Raw genomic sequence first — 17,450 nt, 5'->3', positions numbered from 1 at the left:
ACTCCCTTTAACGGCAAGTAGTTTCATATTTAACATTTAACAATATAGGAATTTCAGATATAACATGGTACCTAGAAGTAAAAACTATTTAACCTATGGTCGAAACTTTTTTCTATATAACATTGGTGCCGTGAAGTAAGATTCATAACATTATTTCCCGGCGTGAACTTAAGTAAATATAACATACAGTCCAAATGGTAGCTAGGATAACTGCAGTCTTTGTAGTTTCCATTCTTTGCCAGATTCACCTCTTAAAGCTACTGATAATATCATGCAACCATGGGTTTGATTAGTTCAATCTAAAAAATTTGGTATATGTAGCAGCAGCACAGCACAAGTAGAATATGCTGTTTGTTCAGGAAGTATCAGAAATTTCATGCAACATGTGGTTATGTACTGTTTTTTTGACAAGTGGCTTCTACTCCATGGATGTCCGAAAGATATAGGACTAAATAGAGCTATCGTAACAAGTTTGAGTACCCTGGCCAAAATAATTTGGTGCCTTAATCACATTTGATTGAGGAATAATGAAATAATACATATAATAAATTAACTTTTATTGCAAAATAAATCTGTTTTGAAATACATAAACATTACACATTTTTAATTCGTTGAACAGTCCTCAGTGTATAAAGGTAGTTCTCAATTTTAATTCCCCCCCCATTAATTTTTCTGCAAATCTAGATATGCATTTTCTATGATCTACCCTTTCTAATGTGACGTACACTAATAAAATGCATAAATTATTTAACTTATTTTGTTTAATGATCATTCCAGACAATTTTTTAATTAATTTTATAGTAGAAATAATCTTTTTGACAAATGGTGCAAGCAGTGCTTAAATATAATCATACTGCTGTTGTTATAATGAAGAATGTATATATTTTCCTTTCTTATTTCAATTGAATATTCATTACATAAAATAAGTTATCCAAAGTTGAATTTCCATTACTCTATTCGCTTAAATAAGAAATTTTTCATTACAGATAGTTTGTTAACCTACCACTCAACATAGATAATACTTTTTGCACAGCTAAAAATTTTTGTTTAATTTTTTTGACGTTTTAAATGAGCATCTAAAATTAAAAAGAAACTTAGTTCTTAAAATCAAAAACTAATAAATTAATCTAATTGATTTTTAAACAATATTAGGATAATTACACATTAAAAGCTACAAAACATAAATGTTTTGTAAAAACACAACAAAATATTTATCTGTTATTTTAATTTGAAGCCTTCCCAGACATTTTGGCTAGTTTATATCAATTTCCTTCTCTTTAAGCATCTTTTTCTAACAATTAAAGATTTGTCTCAATATGCATATTAATGCTCTTGCTAGTCTTTGCATGCTTTATCTCCTAACTTGTCAACCTCTCCACAATGTAGCTATGAGGATTTAGTTGATCTGGTAAAAGTTAAATAGTCTAAAATCCCGTGACAGACATATAGCATATTACAGTCAAAAGTCGTTAATCCGGACTCGTCGGGACTTCGGCGATTCCGAATTATCGATTTTTCCGGATTATAGATCATCAGTTTAAATCTCGTAAGATGGCATGCAGAAATTCTAAAATTAAAAATATGAAACCGTAATTTATGAAATAAAGAACAATTATGATCTAAAGGTTATCAAAATTTACAAAAAAAAAGCTTAATATTTATTTGTTTACTTTATTAAACATTTCTTTCAATGTAAGTTGTTTAAGTTGCTTCGTTTTATGTGATAATAAATTCTCTTTAATTCTATAAACAGACATAATTTTTTGTTCACTTACAAAGTTCCGCTGTTCAAGTCCCGTTAATTGCTGTGCCAAGAATACCGACTAACTTGTCAATCGAAATTTTTTCGTTTTCACTAACCTCTCTGTCACATTCTTCATGTCTTTATCCATTTTTTGCAGCAATTCCAATTTTTGTTTGATGGACATCGAAACATACTTTCGTTTTGTACGATCCTTTGGGAGCTCCAGAATCAAAAATTCTATTTGACATAATTGAAAGTTCAAGTTTACTTTTATAGTATTGCTCTTACAGGCTGCAAAAAATAATAAGCCGGATACAATTCGAAAATTAAGGAACAACGCAATCATCAACATTAACTGAAATAGATAATTAGATAATTTTAGCTTACACCGTCCGTTATACATAAAACGCGCACGCGAAAACGTATTCTCCGCTTGCGCACACGCAAATGCGCAGTCGTGAGAAGTCTTACGCGCACGCGTAAACGCCTATGCGCATGTGTCAACGCGGCGCATGCGCAGAACGTTTTTAGCTTTGAGGTCCGGATTATAGATCATTCCGAATTATGGGTGTCCGAATTAACGACTTTTGACTGTACCACTATGTCTGAAAGTAACTACAATACCAGACAAAGGTTTAAATAAGCCTCTTATTTAAAAAGAACTTAGAACATAAAGGCATGTTGATGCTAACAAAATCAATTACAGCTTACGGTGACGTAATTAAACAAGAACAGTCAAATTCATACTAATAATGTGGAGTAGTGGCCAAAGATTATACAATTTAATTTTAATTATATCTGGCTCAGTAACTCTATCATATGAGGAAATAGAAATGGGAAATTATAGTAAAGGCTGAACTCATAAACACTTGGGTAATTTAAATAATAATAACTGCACATATATTTGGAGAATAATTTTCTTTAGGTATTTCTTTTTTCAACAAGTTTCCTTTTCATTTTAGAATTTTTGGATTTAATTAAGGATTTCTATTATTCTAAAAAACCTAAATGCATTTATTATGTACAGAAAAAGCTTCTAATTTTATTTCTTTAGTGATATTGAACATTCAGAATAAGGGCCGGTTACAGAGCTGGTGTGGCAAAAATTTTAGAATTTAGTGACACACTGAGCAACAAAATCTAGAAATGGCAATACTTTTAGAATTTAGACTATGCACTGGAAGGAGAATTTAGAAAGGCATTAGGCAGCAGAATTTATGATCCACAGATATTGCATCAAGTGCGAAAATGCCTAGTGCTAGCCCTGTGTATGATGCATTAAGACTTTTTAACTTGTCAGTTTTCAATTTCTTTATTAATAAAAAAATTCCTTTCTATAATGCCTGTCCATGTGATAAGTTTAGAAGCATTTTCAATATTTTCCATGCTTGTACTTAATGAAAAGTAGAGAAAATAAAGAGAAGATAAACACGTTAAGAAAAATATTATAGCATTAAAAGTAAACATTCAAATATTATGTTTTTATTGTTCTTCCAGATGTTCTCCAAAAAGTAACAAATTAATCAGAAACTTTCTGTAAAATACATCCATTACATGTTAATATCATGGAGACGTTTTTCATTTTGTCACATTTGTATAAATTCATCTAGAATCGTGAGTCTATATATCTTGCCTTCAAATCCTTCTAAACTTTCCAAGCTGCAATGTCTAAAATCCTAAAGAAAAATTATCCTTACCAATTCTGTAACAAGTGAAAAAATATTTTGGGGGAAAAAATCAGAGGGGAAATGTGTAAAATTAATCTTGTACAGAAAACTACTACATATTCTGAGAATTTTAAATATGTTGAGACATGAAAGAACCTCTTAACAGAAAAAAAAATTAAAAAAGAAGACATTTTTAATTAATTACATAGCTATTTTGCTTTTGCTATGAACTGTTTCGTTAGTTTTGCTTTATAGCATTATACCTTGCTTATTTTTCAGATTCAAAATATTATATAATAAGTGGCCCAAGTAGAACTTCATAATATGACATTGAAACATAAAAAAGTATTATTTTAATGTTATTTTTTAAATATAATTTCAATGTATTACCATTATTTCAATGAAATTTATCAATGCTACAATGTTTAAAAAAACAAATGGTCAAAAAATTTCCAGATCTCGGAATTAAAAATTTTCTATAGAAACTGATCTTAAAATCGCCAAAATTCACTAAATTTTGAACCGTTTAATATGTAGAGACATTAGGTATTTTTGGAAGCAGGCAAGATGAAAAATATGCAGCACCTTTGCCGGGAATTGAACCATGGACCTCTGAAATACCGGCTCAGTGTGCTGACCACTACACCACGAAGGCACGCTAGGAAGGCGGGAGAAATACCTTATAAATAAAAGAATTCACATCCTTAAAAGCGAAAAGTTGTTTAAGAGCTCTTCATTAGAAACATTTACATATTTTTGAAATGCTTATGTTTCACTTCTTGCTCAGAAACTCAAGTATCCTACCATTTATATTAGAAGTAGGGACAAATTATAACCCATGAACCCATTCAAAAGATAACCATATTTAGCAGTGAATCGCCAAAATTATTCCTCCAAAATACCAATTCACACTTAAAATGGCAGTCGTAAAAACAGACAAAAATTTCAGATGATTAAAATTAAGGACCATCTGCTGATTTTGGCCAAAATTAAAGACTTTTAAGGACCAAAAATCGATTCCAAAAAACCTAAAAACTTTTAAGGACTCTTAAAGATCGTACGAACCCTGTAATAAAGTTCAAATGCATTGCATTGTTAATTATTTACACGTTCTACCATATTATACCAAATATGCAAATTTCAGGTCTATCATATTCAAATTTCAGGCTTCCTTCATGGTGTTGCAATTATAATGAACAGGAATATACATGTAAAATATTTAATTATAAAGAATATAATTACTGTATTTAATACTTTATATTCTTTCATAATTGATACTAGCAAATGAATAAATATATATATAAAAAAATTAAATACTAACCGGCCAAATTTCTTCTGTTGGTGTCCCTAACGTCTGAAGAACTAAACATAACTGTTCTATATCATTTTCACCCTAAAAATTATAATTATATGAAATTAAACATAGTACAAATTTATAGCGTATTTTAATAAAGTTTGCATTACATAATTAAATGTCATGCAACAATTAAGAACAAAGTATTTTAGTCAGTTTAATCAATCCACAATATTTCAGTGCCGTAACAGCTGTAAACAGCCTTGTTAACAGAATCCCACAATGGCTGCGGTACAACAGCATGTAGGAATCTCTTCTTCCTGTTTGCATGGATTTTCTTACACTCTACAGCAGCATTTCTTAAACTGGGTTCCATGGAATCCTGGAGTTTGGAGGATGTCACTTTAGTGTTCCACAAAACGTACGTACTTTGTTTCATAACATTCAAGAAAGTAATTAAAAAAAGCAATAAAAATTTACATTTCTATGAAATTAAAAAAAAATAATAAGAACTAAACCTCGCTTCTACTTACTAATCTGGATATTACAGACAAAAGCAGCTGTTTAAGTTTTTGCTTACTGACAAACTTTATTGGTTCTTATAACATTACATCATGCATACTCTTACAGAAGATTAGAAGCAAAATACATAACATCTTGGGGATCACAATTTAAATTACAAGGAAATCCAACCAGAATAAAAGACAAATATTTATTTTTGGATGGAAAGTTCCCTAGATGAAACATTTTTATTTGTTAAGTATCACCTGATTCAGAGCAGATGGAGATGGGTTGTTATATTCTGCCTTTTAAGTTTTAAAATCTAAAAATTGTATTAAGTTTGTGTTTTATATTTTGCTGCTAACAATATTATCAACAAGAAATAAAAAACTGCTGTCATTGTATTATTTGTTTTAAAACCACTTTCGATATTTTGATGCAGGATGGAGAGGTGGCTTAATAAGGCACTCTAAAGCATTCTACTGTAGAACTTGACACTTCTGCTTTCGAATCAACATTTAGCCTCTTTTGCTAAAGAAATAGCAGTGATAATAAGAGTGATACAAATAAAATCAAGCCAAAAGAAGGCTAAATAATGCTTTTAAAAGTAATAAACACACAGCAGTTACTAAATTTAGAAAGTATGATGATAGTTACATGTTTAGGAAAGTTATGTCTTTAGGAACCATGAGCAATAATGGTAATCTTCAATGTTTTATATGCAGCAACGTTCTCCCAAATAGCTGTATGGCTCCAGCTAAAATGCATAACCATTTGCAATCAGTTCACGGAGAGTTTATAGAAAAAAATGTTGAATTCTTTATTCAAAAGTGTGATGAACTCTTAAAAAGGTTGATGGTTCAAACCACAAAATCAATGAATGACTAAGCAAGTAAGGCTTCTTACTTAATCAGATATCAGATACCTTGCTATGGTGAAGCTTACTCAACTGCAAAAAATGTTATTAAACTCTTTCGCTAGGAACATAGTAAGATATATGTTAGATGAAAAAACAGCAAAAGAAGTAGCTTCAAATGACACAGTAGTTGAATACATAAAAGTTTCAGAACCCAATACAGAGAATGAACTTAATTTTTGCCCATAATGATGCAAATTTTCATTACAAATGGAGGAATCTACTTATGTAGCTGGATTCAAAAAATTGTCATCGTTAGGCATTAGCATGAAAACATATTACTTGAGGATTTTCTGCTATGCAAATCTCTACCAGTACATAGTATTAATATTTGGTCACCTAAATTCTTTTTTTTTTTTTTTTTGAAGAGAATAAAATACCATGGAATAACTGCAGCGACGTACTGATGGAGCAAAGGCTATAAATGGCATAATTAATGGAGCTGTACAGCTTATTAGAAATATCGGCAAAAAGTCTTCTAATTGAGAAGTTTGCCCCGAGGAAGAGACCGACACAATGCTACCGATGTCAAGATTATGGACATACCCAACATCTCTGTAAAAATATGGAACGTTACTATAAGTGTTGTGAAAACCATAGCACCAGAAGTTGCCTTAAAAAAAAACCAGAAGGTACCCCCCACCTGCTCTTTTTGTGGCCAAGGACATGTCAGCAGTTATCGCGGATGTAAAGCTTATAAGGAGAAGTTTGAAAGAAAAGCTAAGACCCCCCCCAACCTAGTTGGACGAAGGAAGATTTTTCTAATCTGAAAAGCACAGAAGAAAGTAGAGATAATAAGGAAACTAGCGCCAATGCTATACCTAGGTATAGCGAAAAGGTCAAAGGGCGAAAACTTCAAATCCCGAGGGAAGCAAGTGTTGTAACTGACTGGATGATAAAGTGCAAGATTTCCTGAGAAATATTGTTATGCTCATTGAAAAAATTCGCAATGCAAGGACTATTGCTGATAAACTTTCTGCAGGCTCCGAGCTGTCACGTACATGATGAAAATTGCAGAAGGCGAAAATTGATGTGTTCTGAGAATGTCACCTCTTCCTTAATTTCTTGAACAGCTTTCCCAACATTTAGTCCATCTTCGATGCTTCTTGTCATCACAGTTTTTATTCTTCTCATCAAAATACATTCAAGTTCATCACCAGGTTATTTTTTGGTATAATTCGAAACTTCCTACAGTTCTACAATTGGTAAGGCCTCCGGCCCAGGTACCCTGGTGTACCGAAGCACCGTTCCACTGACGAGGAGCCCAAAAGTCTTCTAGTAGCTACTAGACGATCTGCATGATCTCTATGCAGGCAACTGCTGCAAAAAAAAATTATCCTGTAGTTAAAAAAATTGCTATTAATGAGGGCATCAGAAGCATTAACTTCATATATCTTGGGCACTAAATAATTGTTTATTTAAAATACCATGTGAAGACAAAAGAAATGTACACACATCTCTCTTTTCTTTTTTTTTTTCGAGGGAGGGGAGGTATACTGAAGTCAGAGGGTTAGCTTGAGGAAAGATGCTAACCTGCATTTCTGAGCTAAGGTATGAGGTAAATGCTTTTTTTTTTTTTTTTCCAGAATAAAATTTTGAATTGAAAAGTCAATTGTTTGGTAGAAATTGGCATGTTAGAATTGCCAACTAGGCAAATCTAAGTTTTTATATAATTTTTTTTAAAAACTACTCACGCGATTTTTACAAAACTTGGTATTTTGTCGTAATTTGACTCGTTGAATCGAAATATGAAAGAAAAATTGGTATGTTATTTCAGAAAAAGTCCGATTTTCTGTCAAAATATCTACATTAGAACAATGCTATATATAAATCTAATACATATCCCAAGTCGTGCTTTCGAGACACGAAAACGCAAGTTGAATTTCGTCAATTGGCCCAGTAGAACGGAAGATATAGAACTGTCTCCCTGTTTCTTATTATTTATGAACAAAACACTATGAAATTATAAACAGTGAAGATATCCAAACAAACTTTTTTGGTCAATTTACATACTTGCCATTGACCTGGTGACAGTTCATCAGAAAGTACTCATATATAACTAAAAATGTTTTTGATTGCAAAGAACTGGATTGTTATCATATTATGCAATACACTAAAAAGAAAGCTGACTTCACCCTGAAAGGAAGAAGTAACACTTTTTCTGATACCCCCACCAAAGAGTTGGGCATAATTCAGTTATAATGTAAATGATTAATAATTCAATTATAATGAATTGCAAATATAACCAATTCCATTAACTAATTACACTGTAATTGAACAAATTACACTTGCAAATAGCAATGTATTGTAATTTGAAATAAATAATTCAATAAATTTAATTACAATATAACAGTAATTGCACAATTTGTAATTACAATTACATTACAACTACAATAAAATTACAGCTGTAGTTATAATAATATATACACACTCACTAAAATTATTACAATGTAATGAAAATTAAATTGATTAGTACTTGTGGTTTATTACACCCTGATGAAGACACAATTTTTTTAAGTATGATATAAAATATTGTCCTTGGAAAACAAAATTTGTAGACACAATCAAGCCTTGGAAATTGATGGAACAAGATAAATGGAGATAATCTAGAAGCAAGTTTGTGAAATGCTGCCAGTGCATGAAATTAAACTTCATTAAACTTTCCTGTACCATCACATATAGCAGTTTCTCAGAATTCTGTCATTTAGCAAAGCATAAAATCTTTAATTTATCTTTATTAAAATTTAAGCTATTTTTTATTGACGGAACAGAGTTGGTAATAATTGTAGTTACTTTATAGTTAAAACTGTTATTAAATGCAGATTTAATTGCACCTGTAATATAATAGCATTTAGAATTACAATATAACTCCCAAAGCAATTAAATTTTTGGCTTAGCAGTAACTCAGTAGTTAAGACTTTTTTTAATAGTGTTAGTTTTATTTGAATTTGAATTCTGGCTATCAATCTAGATGTTTGGATACCTTCCAAGTTTTCCTCCCAAGAATATAAATCAGTTTCCAGTCTTCCATAAAGACATCTTCCCCCTTAGATGCTTTGCTGTATTCAATGAAACAAGCAATCAACTTATTTTTTTATTTAACAAATGTTGCACACATTTATTTTTATCTGAAATATTTTCTGCATAAGCACTTTGTTGGAACCAAAACTTTAACTATTTATTGAAAATATGCTTTGTATTTTAAACAGACCTAATTCATAGGTAATACTATTACAAGTTGCAATTCACAAATTAATTAAGATTGTCTCAGATAGAAAATAATGTAATTTTTTCCACTGGTAAAACTGTGGTCTTCTTAATAATATTATGCATATTTCTCCTTGAAGCTATGGCAAATATCTGATTGTAATGAAATTTTTCTGCCAAAAATGTTCTTAATAAAGTTAAGGGGGGGGGGGGAACATGAAAGCAGTACCTAATGAAACAAGTAGCAAAATCAAAGATTTAGGTGGGTGGAAACACCACCTAAATCTTTGATTTTGCTACTAATGTTTTGGCAGTTTTTCAAAGCCTTTGCCCCAAAAACTTGGTGGCCGCGAGTCTTAAAACACATCAACCTCATTTTGGACGTTGTGTGCAGAATAGAAGATAGTGCCAGCAAGATTGAAAAAAGGTAGAAGTCTGAAGTAGCAATGTCGGGGCTATATGGTGGATGAGGCAAAAGATCTGATACAGAGTTTGTGCATGCAGACACATGTGGTCTTGCATATCTTAATGGAACATTACTTTTTTGTGACATAACCCAGTTTAATGTTTTTCCTTGATAGCAGCATCAACACAGATTAGCATTTCTCTGTACACCTTACTGTCGAGGGTTTTACCTTTTTCCAGATACTCTTGTGAATAATACCACAGGAATCCTACCAGATACAAAGCCTGATATTTTTGTTAGTCAAATTGCGCTTTGCGACGCTGTCGACGGGCCCACCGGGAGCAGATGAAACCCCTTTTTGGACTGTCTTGTTGGAGCAAATCTGCTTTTCAGATCCAATCCAGAATTTTGTCTTTGCTTTGATATTTGAGCAGATTAGTTGGGTCCAAACACATTTGTCCTTATCTACTTGAGTCAGCTCATGCTGCACCCAGCGATTGTCAAGTTTATGCGATGCATGGCACTAACGTCTAACTCCTTAGCAAGCTCTCGAGTGCTTGCATACTGATCTTCTTCTACTGGTTCTCGCAGGCAGGCTTTATCCGAGCGCTCTGCTCCTTGAATGTCATACTCCTCGTTTTTGAACTTTCGTTACCAAACATTCACAGTATCATATAATACAACATTAGTACCTAAAGCTGTACGCATCATTTGGTAACATTCTGTAGCAGACTTTTTGAAAAAGAACTGGAAGTAAATGGTGGTTTTAATCTGGTGGCATGATAGTTCCATTTCAGATAACTCATATTTAATGATAACAATACTTTTTTTACAAATTTCACAATGCAGTGTTCTAAAGCAAGTATCTTTCTTTCAAGTGGCAAAAATCATTTCACATAATATGTTCAAACATGCCAACGTGAACTGTTTGCACGGACAATATTTGAGGTGGTAGGAAACCTTCATTAAAACCTGATAGTTTGAACAGATGCATGCACTTGTAAAAAAAAGTGGTGCTTTAACTATTTATTGAAAATATATGAGCTTATCTAATTAATTAATGATTACAGTAAGATGGAGTTCATTAAATAATTCTGTAGAATGGTAATGAACAGAAAATAATTCCCCCCCTTTTTTTGCTGGCAACTGTCATCTTCAGACGCTTCTTAATAGTATTATGCTTGTTTATTTCTTCCTGAATCTATAGAAACCAGTTTGGGCACATGCATCAACTTGTTCAAAAACATTTTGACTATTTATTGAAAATACAGGTTATATTTAATAAAGGCCTATTTCATAGTTAATATCATTGCTGCAAATTTGAGTTCACACCATAATTATTCAGGATGATTTCAGATGGAATATAAAGCTATTTTTCTGCATTCAGTGTCCACCAACAGCTGAAAAATATCATTACTAACATTATTAGTCTGACTCTGGTTTAAATCTCAGTGAACAAACTGCTTGAATAGGGCTTTTGATACTGCCATGTGAATATCAGCAAGTTTCCCTTAGAAAGTCCACCACAAAAGCATATCTTCTTAGGCAGATAACTTTTTCTGTGCTTCACCACAATCCATATAACTTTAGTCATCTACAGGTATTTAACAAAATTATGCTCGTTTATTTTTACCTGAAGCTTTAAAGATATACTGTACAGATGCATTCACTTGTAAGTAAATTATGGTTTTTTTAACTACTTATTGAAAATATGTGTTGTCTTTAATAATAAATGAATTCACATTCAATACTGTAACTGAAAATTTTAGTATATAGCAATTAAGCAAGATGATTTTGGATCAGAATCTTTTTTCTATCATTTAAGAGGAACAGAAAAGTCCTCTTTATCACAATGAATTTGTAGATTTGATCTAATTCAGATCAGAAGCATAAACAATGCACGGTAATTGTTTTCTGGTATACTGTAAAGTACTAACAATGTCCATATAAATGCACATATTATCCTGAAGTTATATAAAGTTTGTCTATCATAAGATCTCTTGCCAGATAGCTTACAGCTGTCAGTCGCCAGAGAAATCAGTGCTAACCCATTTTAAATAGAAGTGTCTTGAAGAATTGCTTTTCACTTTGCCATCTTGGCACATTTAATGAAGAACTGGTGATATCTGTTTTTTGACTTTAGCTTTAAGTAAATTATTTGTTATGACATTATTATAACATCAAATTTTCAAAACTGAATATTCAATTGAATTTTTATAAGGAATCGTTAGAAAGTAAAAATGTTCATTAATATACCACACTCTCAATAAATACGTTTTGGAAACATTATTTCTCTTCTCAAACCTTAAGTTCATACAAAATCAAAAGCTGTAGTTTCAACACGGGAGGAGAGTGAAGGAATTGAGCTCAAGTCAAAACTGCTTTTATTTTAATTATCAAGCTTGATTCTCATTTTAATGCCTATTTTTAAAGACACTGTAACAACAAGTAACATAATAAAACATTAAAATCAAAATAAAATTAAGGTTTTTTTTTTAAATTATTCAACAACCTATTTATATTTATAATGTGCATTAGAGGCGTACAATTATACAAAACTTCGCTATATAGGTACAGTTAGCTTTGTTGCATTAACATAATTCTGCATTAATAATTTTATAATAAAATGAAATATTTCTAATTTTTGCTAATGATTAAAAATTCATTTTTACACAAAGCATGCCATGGCTTGTGGCTCCTCAAGAACAAAATAATGGAAGATAAAACAATACAGAGCTCCTTATTATCAACAAGAAGGGTATCACCTCTGCCAAAGGATCATAGTCCACTTTTGATATTCTTTCGTTCATATTTTGGCAAAGGAAATACTGAATATTGAAATATCATCCAAGAAGTTCTTAGCAGCCACAATTTGAATATTTCTTCTCTCCAGTTTTCTCTTAATATTTGGGAGACTTGGCATGGTTTTCCATTGTGTGAAAGCACACAAGAGCTATCAGCATGCTTTCATGGAGGACTTTCTAAGGGTAACTAGCTCATTACACACAGGAAAAAAGCATGAACATGCCACTTAAACAAAAGGCATGAGCCAACCTGTTTGCCAGGATTTGAGGCAAGTCACACTACCAGCATTCAGGCTTACTTGCTTTAGTAATTTTATCTATTTTGGCAAAAACAAGTTAACATTAAATGTATTCATAGAAGTTTAATGTTTAAAAAATCATTCAAATCACTGCTGCTTTTGAACTGTTATCAAAATCACTGCCACCAGTCTGAGTCATTAACTCTTTCAGAAATACATCCTTCTTCCAATAAAAAATTTCTGGTTTTCCACATGGCTGCAAGATGCTTTCCATTTTTGAAAAGTGATGCCACTATAGCCTTATGCAATGAACTTTCAAATTTTCCGAGATTAAATCATCAGTTGCTCTCTGATCAGTCTTTTAACTGATTATCAAACACATTCTATTGTGTTTAGACTATAGTGGTAAGGAGAGAGCAGTACAACATGATGCTCACTTTCTTTTATAATGTTGTTAATTTTATAGATGATTGAGCTTTACCAAGGTAAACAGTTCTGCTTTTTCACATTTCAAGGTTGCAATATATCCCCTTCCTTATCAGACATCATTTGCTTTATAGCATATTTCGTGGTTGTCGAATCTTCAATTTTCAAGGGATTTAGAAAATTTTCCATGCATACCACATTTTGGGGTTATTTATTTGGAAGAAGCGTTCTATCATTCATTTCTTGAAATTTTCATAATTTATTATTCCCATGGTAACCCCTGCTTTGAGCTTATGCTTTGTATACAAGTAGAGCATTTGTAACAAATCCTTCAGAAGAGTTTACAACAATCAGGCTATTTTTTTAATTAACATTTATTTGTGCATCCAAAATCGACTCATCCCGCCAAGTTTTCTTGAATATTAGATTATTATCGACCTAAATTTCGTCAATGTAAATCATGTGGTATCCACTTTCCCTGAGTTTCCTCATGTCTTGCAATTAATTATTCCTCTATAAATAGAATATCAGATCTTTTGATGATAATTTTCCTTTTATTAATGCATTTGTTCCAGCAAATATTAATTGAATGCAGAAGTTCACACAGAGTCTTCTTGTCATGGAATTTTAGTTTTTCCTTCAATATGTGCAGAGATTTCTGTACAGATGGCACTTCTTTCTTTTTGATATATAGGTCTTGTAGTACTGTCTGCCGCATAATATACTTAGCAAAATTATCAATTTTGTGGGTTTGATCAGTGGGCCTTTTGCAGTTCTTTCCAAAAGCATTTAGAAGTTTCTCTTCAGCCACTGTTGATACTTTATTCCTAATTTCATTAATTTTATACGATATTCCAGTTGCTTGAAAAATTCGTTTCAAAGATTGAGGGGAAGAAACCACTAAAGAATTTACTGAAACTTCAGAATAGCAAAATTCAGCAACACTGTGCACAATTTAACATCCCTGAGATTTTAAAAGTTGTCCTTTCTTTAATTGGAAGAGCATTTTTTAAAACTGATGATTATCAAAGTAGAACAAAAATAAGAATAAATAGAAAATAAAATTGACAGAGAATACAAAAGAAATAATAAGGAAAGCAAAAATAATTAAAATTAATATAAAGCTGTAGAGAGAAGATGTATGCAACTGAAAAGACAAATGGTAAACTTTCTCTTCCCCATGGCCAGCATCCTTCCTCCTCCCCCCAAAAAAATAAAGCATTCACTTGGCTCATTCCTATTTGAAATATGCTGACTCTATGCTACAGTTATCGCCACGAACTACACATACTGGTAAAAACAGTTCACCTGGTACACTGTCAATAACTTAAAGGAACCATGAAACTGAAGAAATATCCCTTATATATAGGTTCCATCTTTGCCTACATAGTGTACATAGTAAATATGAAAATGTACATAATAAATGGATGACTGGCATTTTAACAGTTTCAGGTGAGATTTTTAAATACTCCTTTTACACATTAAAAATAAGTAAGTTTTTCTACAGTTAAAGACAAGATCAGGGCATTAAAAATTGTTAAAACTACATGCCATGAAAATTTTAATTTTTTATAATAAAATTTATTAAAAGCTGTGAAGAATTACAAGTAAATACATTAATACTGCCTGTAGAAAACCAGCCTGCGGAATATTAAAATGCACCAATTCAGTTTTTTAAATAAAGGAGGTGTAAGCATAATAGTAAATAATTTTAAAAGCATATTTAGATTTATTATCATTGTTGTTGCTTTTAATATTATTATTTGGTTTCACAAAAATCTCTCTTTGTGCATCACAAAGCATCTGAAGAGTACAATGAGTAAAAAAAATTATAATCTATGACATTTATTTGCTTGTTTATTTGTTCGATGAAAAATTGTTGCGTGCGTATGGGTTCGTTACAAAATGAATGCACAAGTCTGATGGAAAATGAAGAAAATTTATTATTATCACCCCAAATATGCTTAAATTTCCTCAAATTATCGTGTAGTATTACAATATCTCACAGTAGTTATCTTTTAACTACTGAAACGTTCAAAAGAACTTAATTCAAAACAGCTAAAGAAAGCTAATCCGCGAATTCGCTACAATCAACAAGAGCAGTTTTCTAAACAAACTCTTAAAACAACAACAAACTAACTAAGAAAATTTTAAAATATTATTTCCAGTCTGCAATGGCGATTGTAAGATGAGAAAAAAAAAAAAAAAAAAAAAAAAAATATGGTTTACAGAAGCAATTTGGGGGAAGAGAATTTTTACATTGATCTTGATATACTATTTATGTTTAACTAGTTAACAAATTGTATTTTTCTTTGCAGAATTGTTCTCACAGATAGTCATAAAATGTACGAGAAATTTATAAAAAATATAAATAAATAAAAAACTACCGCAAAAATAATAGTAAAGTGCAGTATAAAAAAAGAGATCACAAAATATAATGAACAGAAATTTTCTTTTTTAGAAAATTTTAAAAAAATACATTTATTAAGAAATTGAAAATGAACTTCCATCCTAATTTCATTTTAGAATAGTGAAACATGAAATTATTAGTCAGTCATTACAAAACTGCTTCAGTATAATGTTATTTATAAAAAGCAAATCTTTCATTAAGATAAACTTTTCCATCGTGAAGGCAAACTACAATAAACACCAACTTATACCATTCAATAAATTTTTTTTTAAAAAATCTGGCATTTTTAGATAGCCATCAGTAAATATCATTATGAATTATTAATTGAAATAAGTACGTGCATAAAATTAACTAACCCTAAACAGAGGAAATTTGTTCAGCATTTCACCAAATATACATCCAACAGCCCTAAAAATATTAAGTTCTGTATTAGATATCAATTACTACTATTTACAAAACATTTAGAAAGCGAATTAAAACTATTTAAATATTTAAAATGTCAAGGCAATTTTATAAAACAACTGAAATGAAAGAAATTGAATCTTTTAGATTAAAATTTTACATTAGACACTTGAACAATGGTTTCATAAACTTTCTTTGATTTGAAATTTTATTTTCAAACATAAATAAATTTTCCTGAAGATATTTATTGTTTCTTTCTTATAAAGTTCTAATCATGATTATTTTGAACATATTTCAGTAATAATTTATTTTGACATGCTTTTTCATAGGTTTCTTAGCATGTTTAAAATGTATGGCATCCCTAGATGACATAAAAATTGCTATAGTTTTTGTAAGTAGCAAAAAAACTATTTCAAGATTCTGAAATTCTAAAAACCTGAAATTTTTGTATCTTGAATTTTATATACAGTGAGATACAACTAGCTACTTAGTAGTTTATATTTTCCTTTAAAAAGGTCTGAGCACCTTCAGTATTCATTCAATAAGATGTTAAACGAGGGCATCTCAGAGTACAGAGTGCATGCTTATAAATTTAAAATTAAGAAAAAGGAGTTATTTTTCAACTAAGTGTACACCAAAATCCTTATTATTTTAAACATACAGCTTTGCAATCAAATAATCATTTATTTAGAATCAGGTATTTAAAGTAAAATTAATTGCAAGCTGCTGAGTTTTCTTTTTCCCTGCTTCAGGAACTGGGTATACTATCAAGTTACAGCATCAGTTGACAAAATAATTTACATGGACAAATGGAATTTCTCCTTTCCTCTCACAACATGCCACATTCGATGAATTTCACACAGTTACATGTGGTCATTTTTATCACCTTTTTGTTTTCTTTTGAATTTAAAGATAAGTTTTCTGCTTTGAGGTTTACATTACACTGTACATTTAACTTAGATTGCTTATTTCTCAGTTTCTTTCAAAGTTCCATATAAAAATATATTAAATTTTAAAATTAAGAGGAGTGCTTTTCCAGAAATTTGAAGCATGACTGAAATCAAACAGAAGTGCTTTTAAAAAAGCTATTCAACAGAAATTCTTTAATTTTCCATCTTTCTCTCAAAAAGAAAATTAAATAAAACTGATAACCTTAAATGACATGTGTAGTAAATATAAAAACACAATATATTTTCAAACTATGCAATGCAAGAAATTTAGTTAGTTAATAGTTTAAAGAAAAGTTTTTCCTTTTAGCCTGGCCAGTTTTTAAATACTACAAGAATAAATACAAACACTAAGAATAGATTTGTGTTATAAGGTGGGTTATAAGTATCTATTTTAAGACATGAAAAGCCTTATTATAATCAAGGCTTAAATTCAGCCTTAGCCTACTTCTGGTATATTTCAATTTTTGAATAAAAGCCTAATTCT

General features: G+C 30.8%; 1 protein-coding gene across 4 annotated transcripts in view; it reads right to left on the bottom strand.

The window, feature by feature from the left end:
* The window catches only part of LOC118197829 (cyclin-dependent kinase 20-like), an 82,089-nt gene that overhangs the window by 19,114 nt on the left and 45,525 nt on the right, over positions 1 to 17,450 (bottom strand). For 3 of the 4 annotated variants that reach the window (XM_085816927.1, XM_085816926.1, XM_085816928.1), the window contains exons 7-8: positions 15,971 to 16,022; positions 4,733 to 4,804 (exon numbers count right to left, since the gene is read on the bottom strand). In XM_085816927.1, the coding sequence (XP_085673053.1) occupies positions 4,733 to 4,804; positions 15,971 to 16,022 (124 nt within the window). Of the gene's footprint in view, positions 1 to 3,242; positions 3,421 to 4,732; positions 4,805 to 15,970; positions 16,023 to 17,450 lie in introns of those variants that run through there. The other variant, XM_085816929.1, reaches the window with a different exon arrangement.

The sequence above is a fragment of the Stegodyphus dumicola genome, chromosome 5, assembly GCF_044657685.1.
Source record: "Stegodyphus dumicola isolate Sdum_Otavi_A_Nest chromosome 5, ASM4465768v1".
NCBI lineage: Eukaryota > Metazoa > Arthropoda > Arachnida > Araneae > Eresidae > Stegodyphus > Stegodyphus dumicola.
This window is presented reverse-complemented; position numbering and strand designations above follow the sequence as displayed.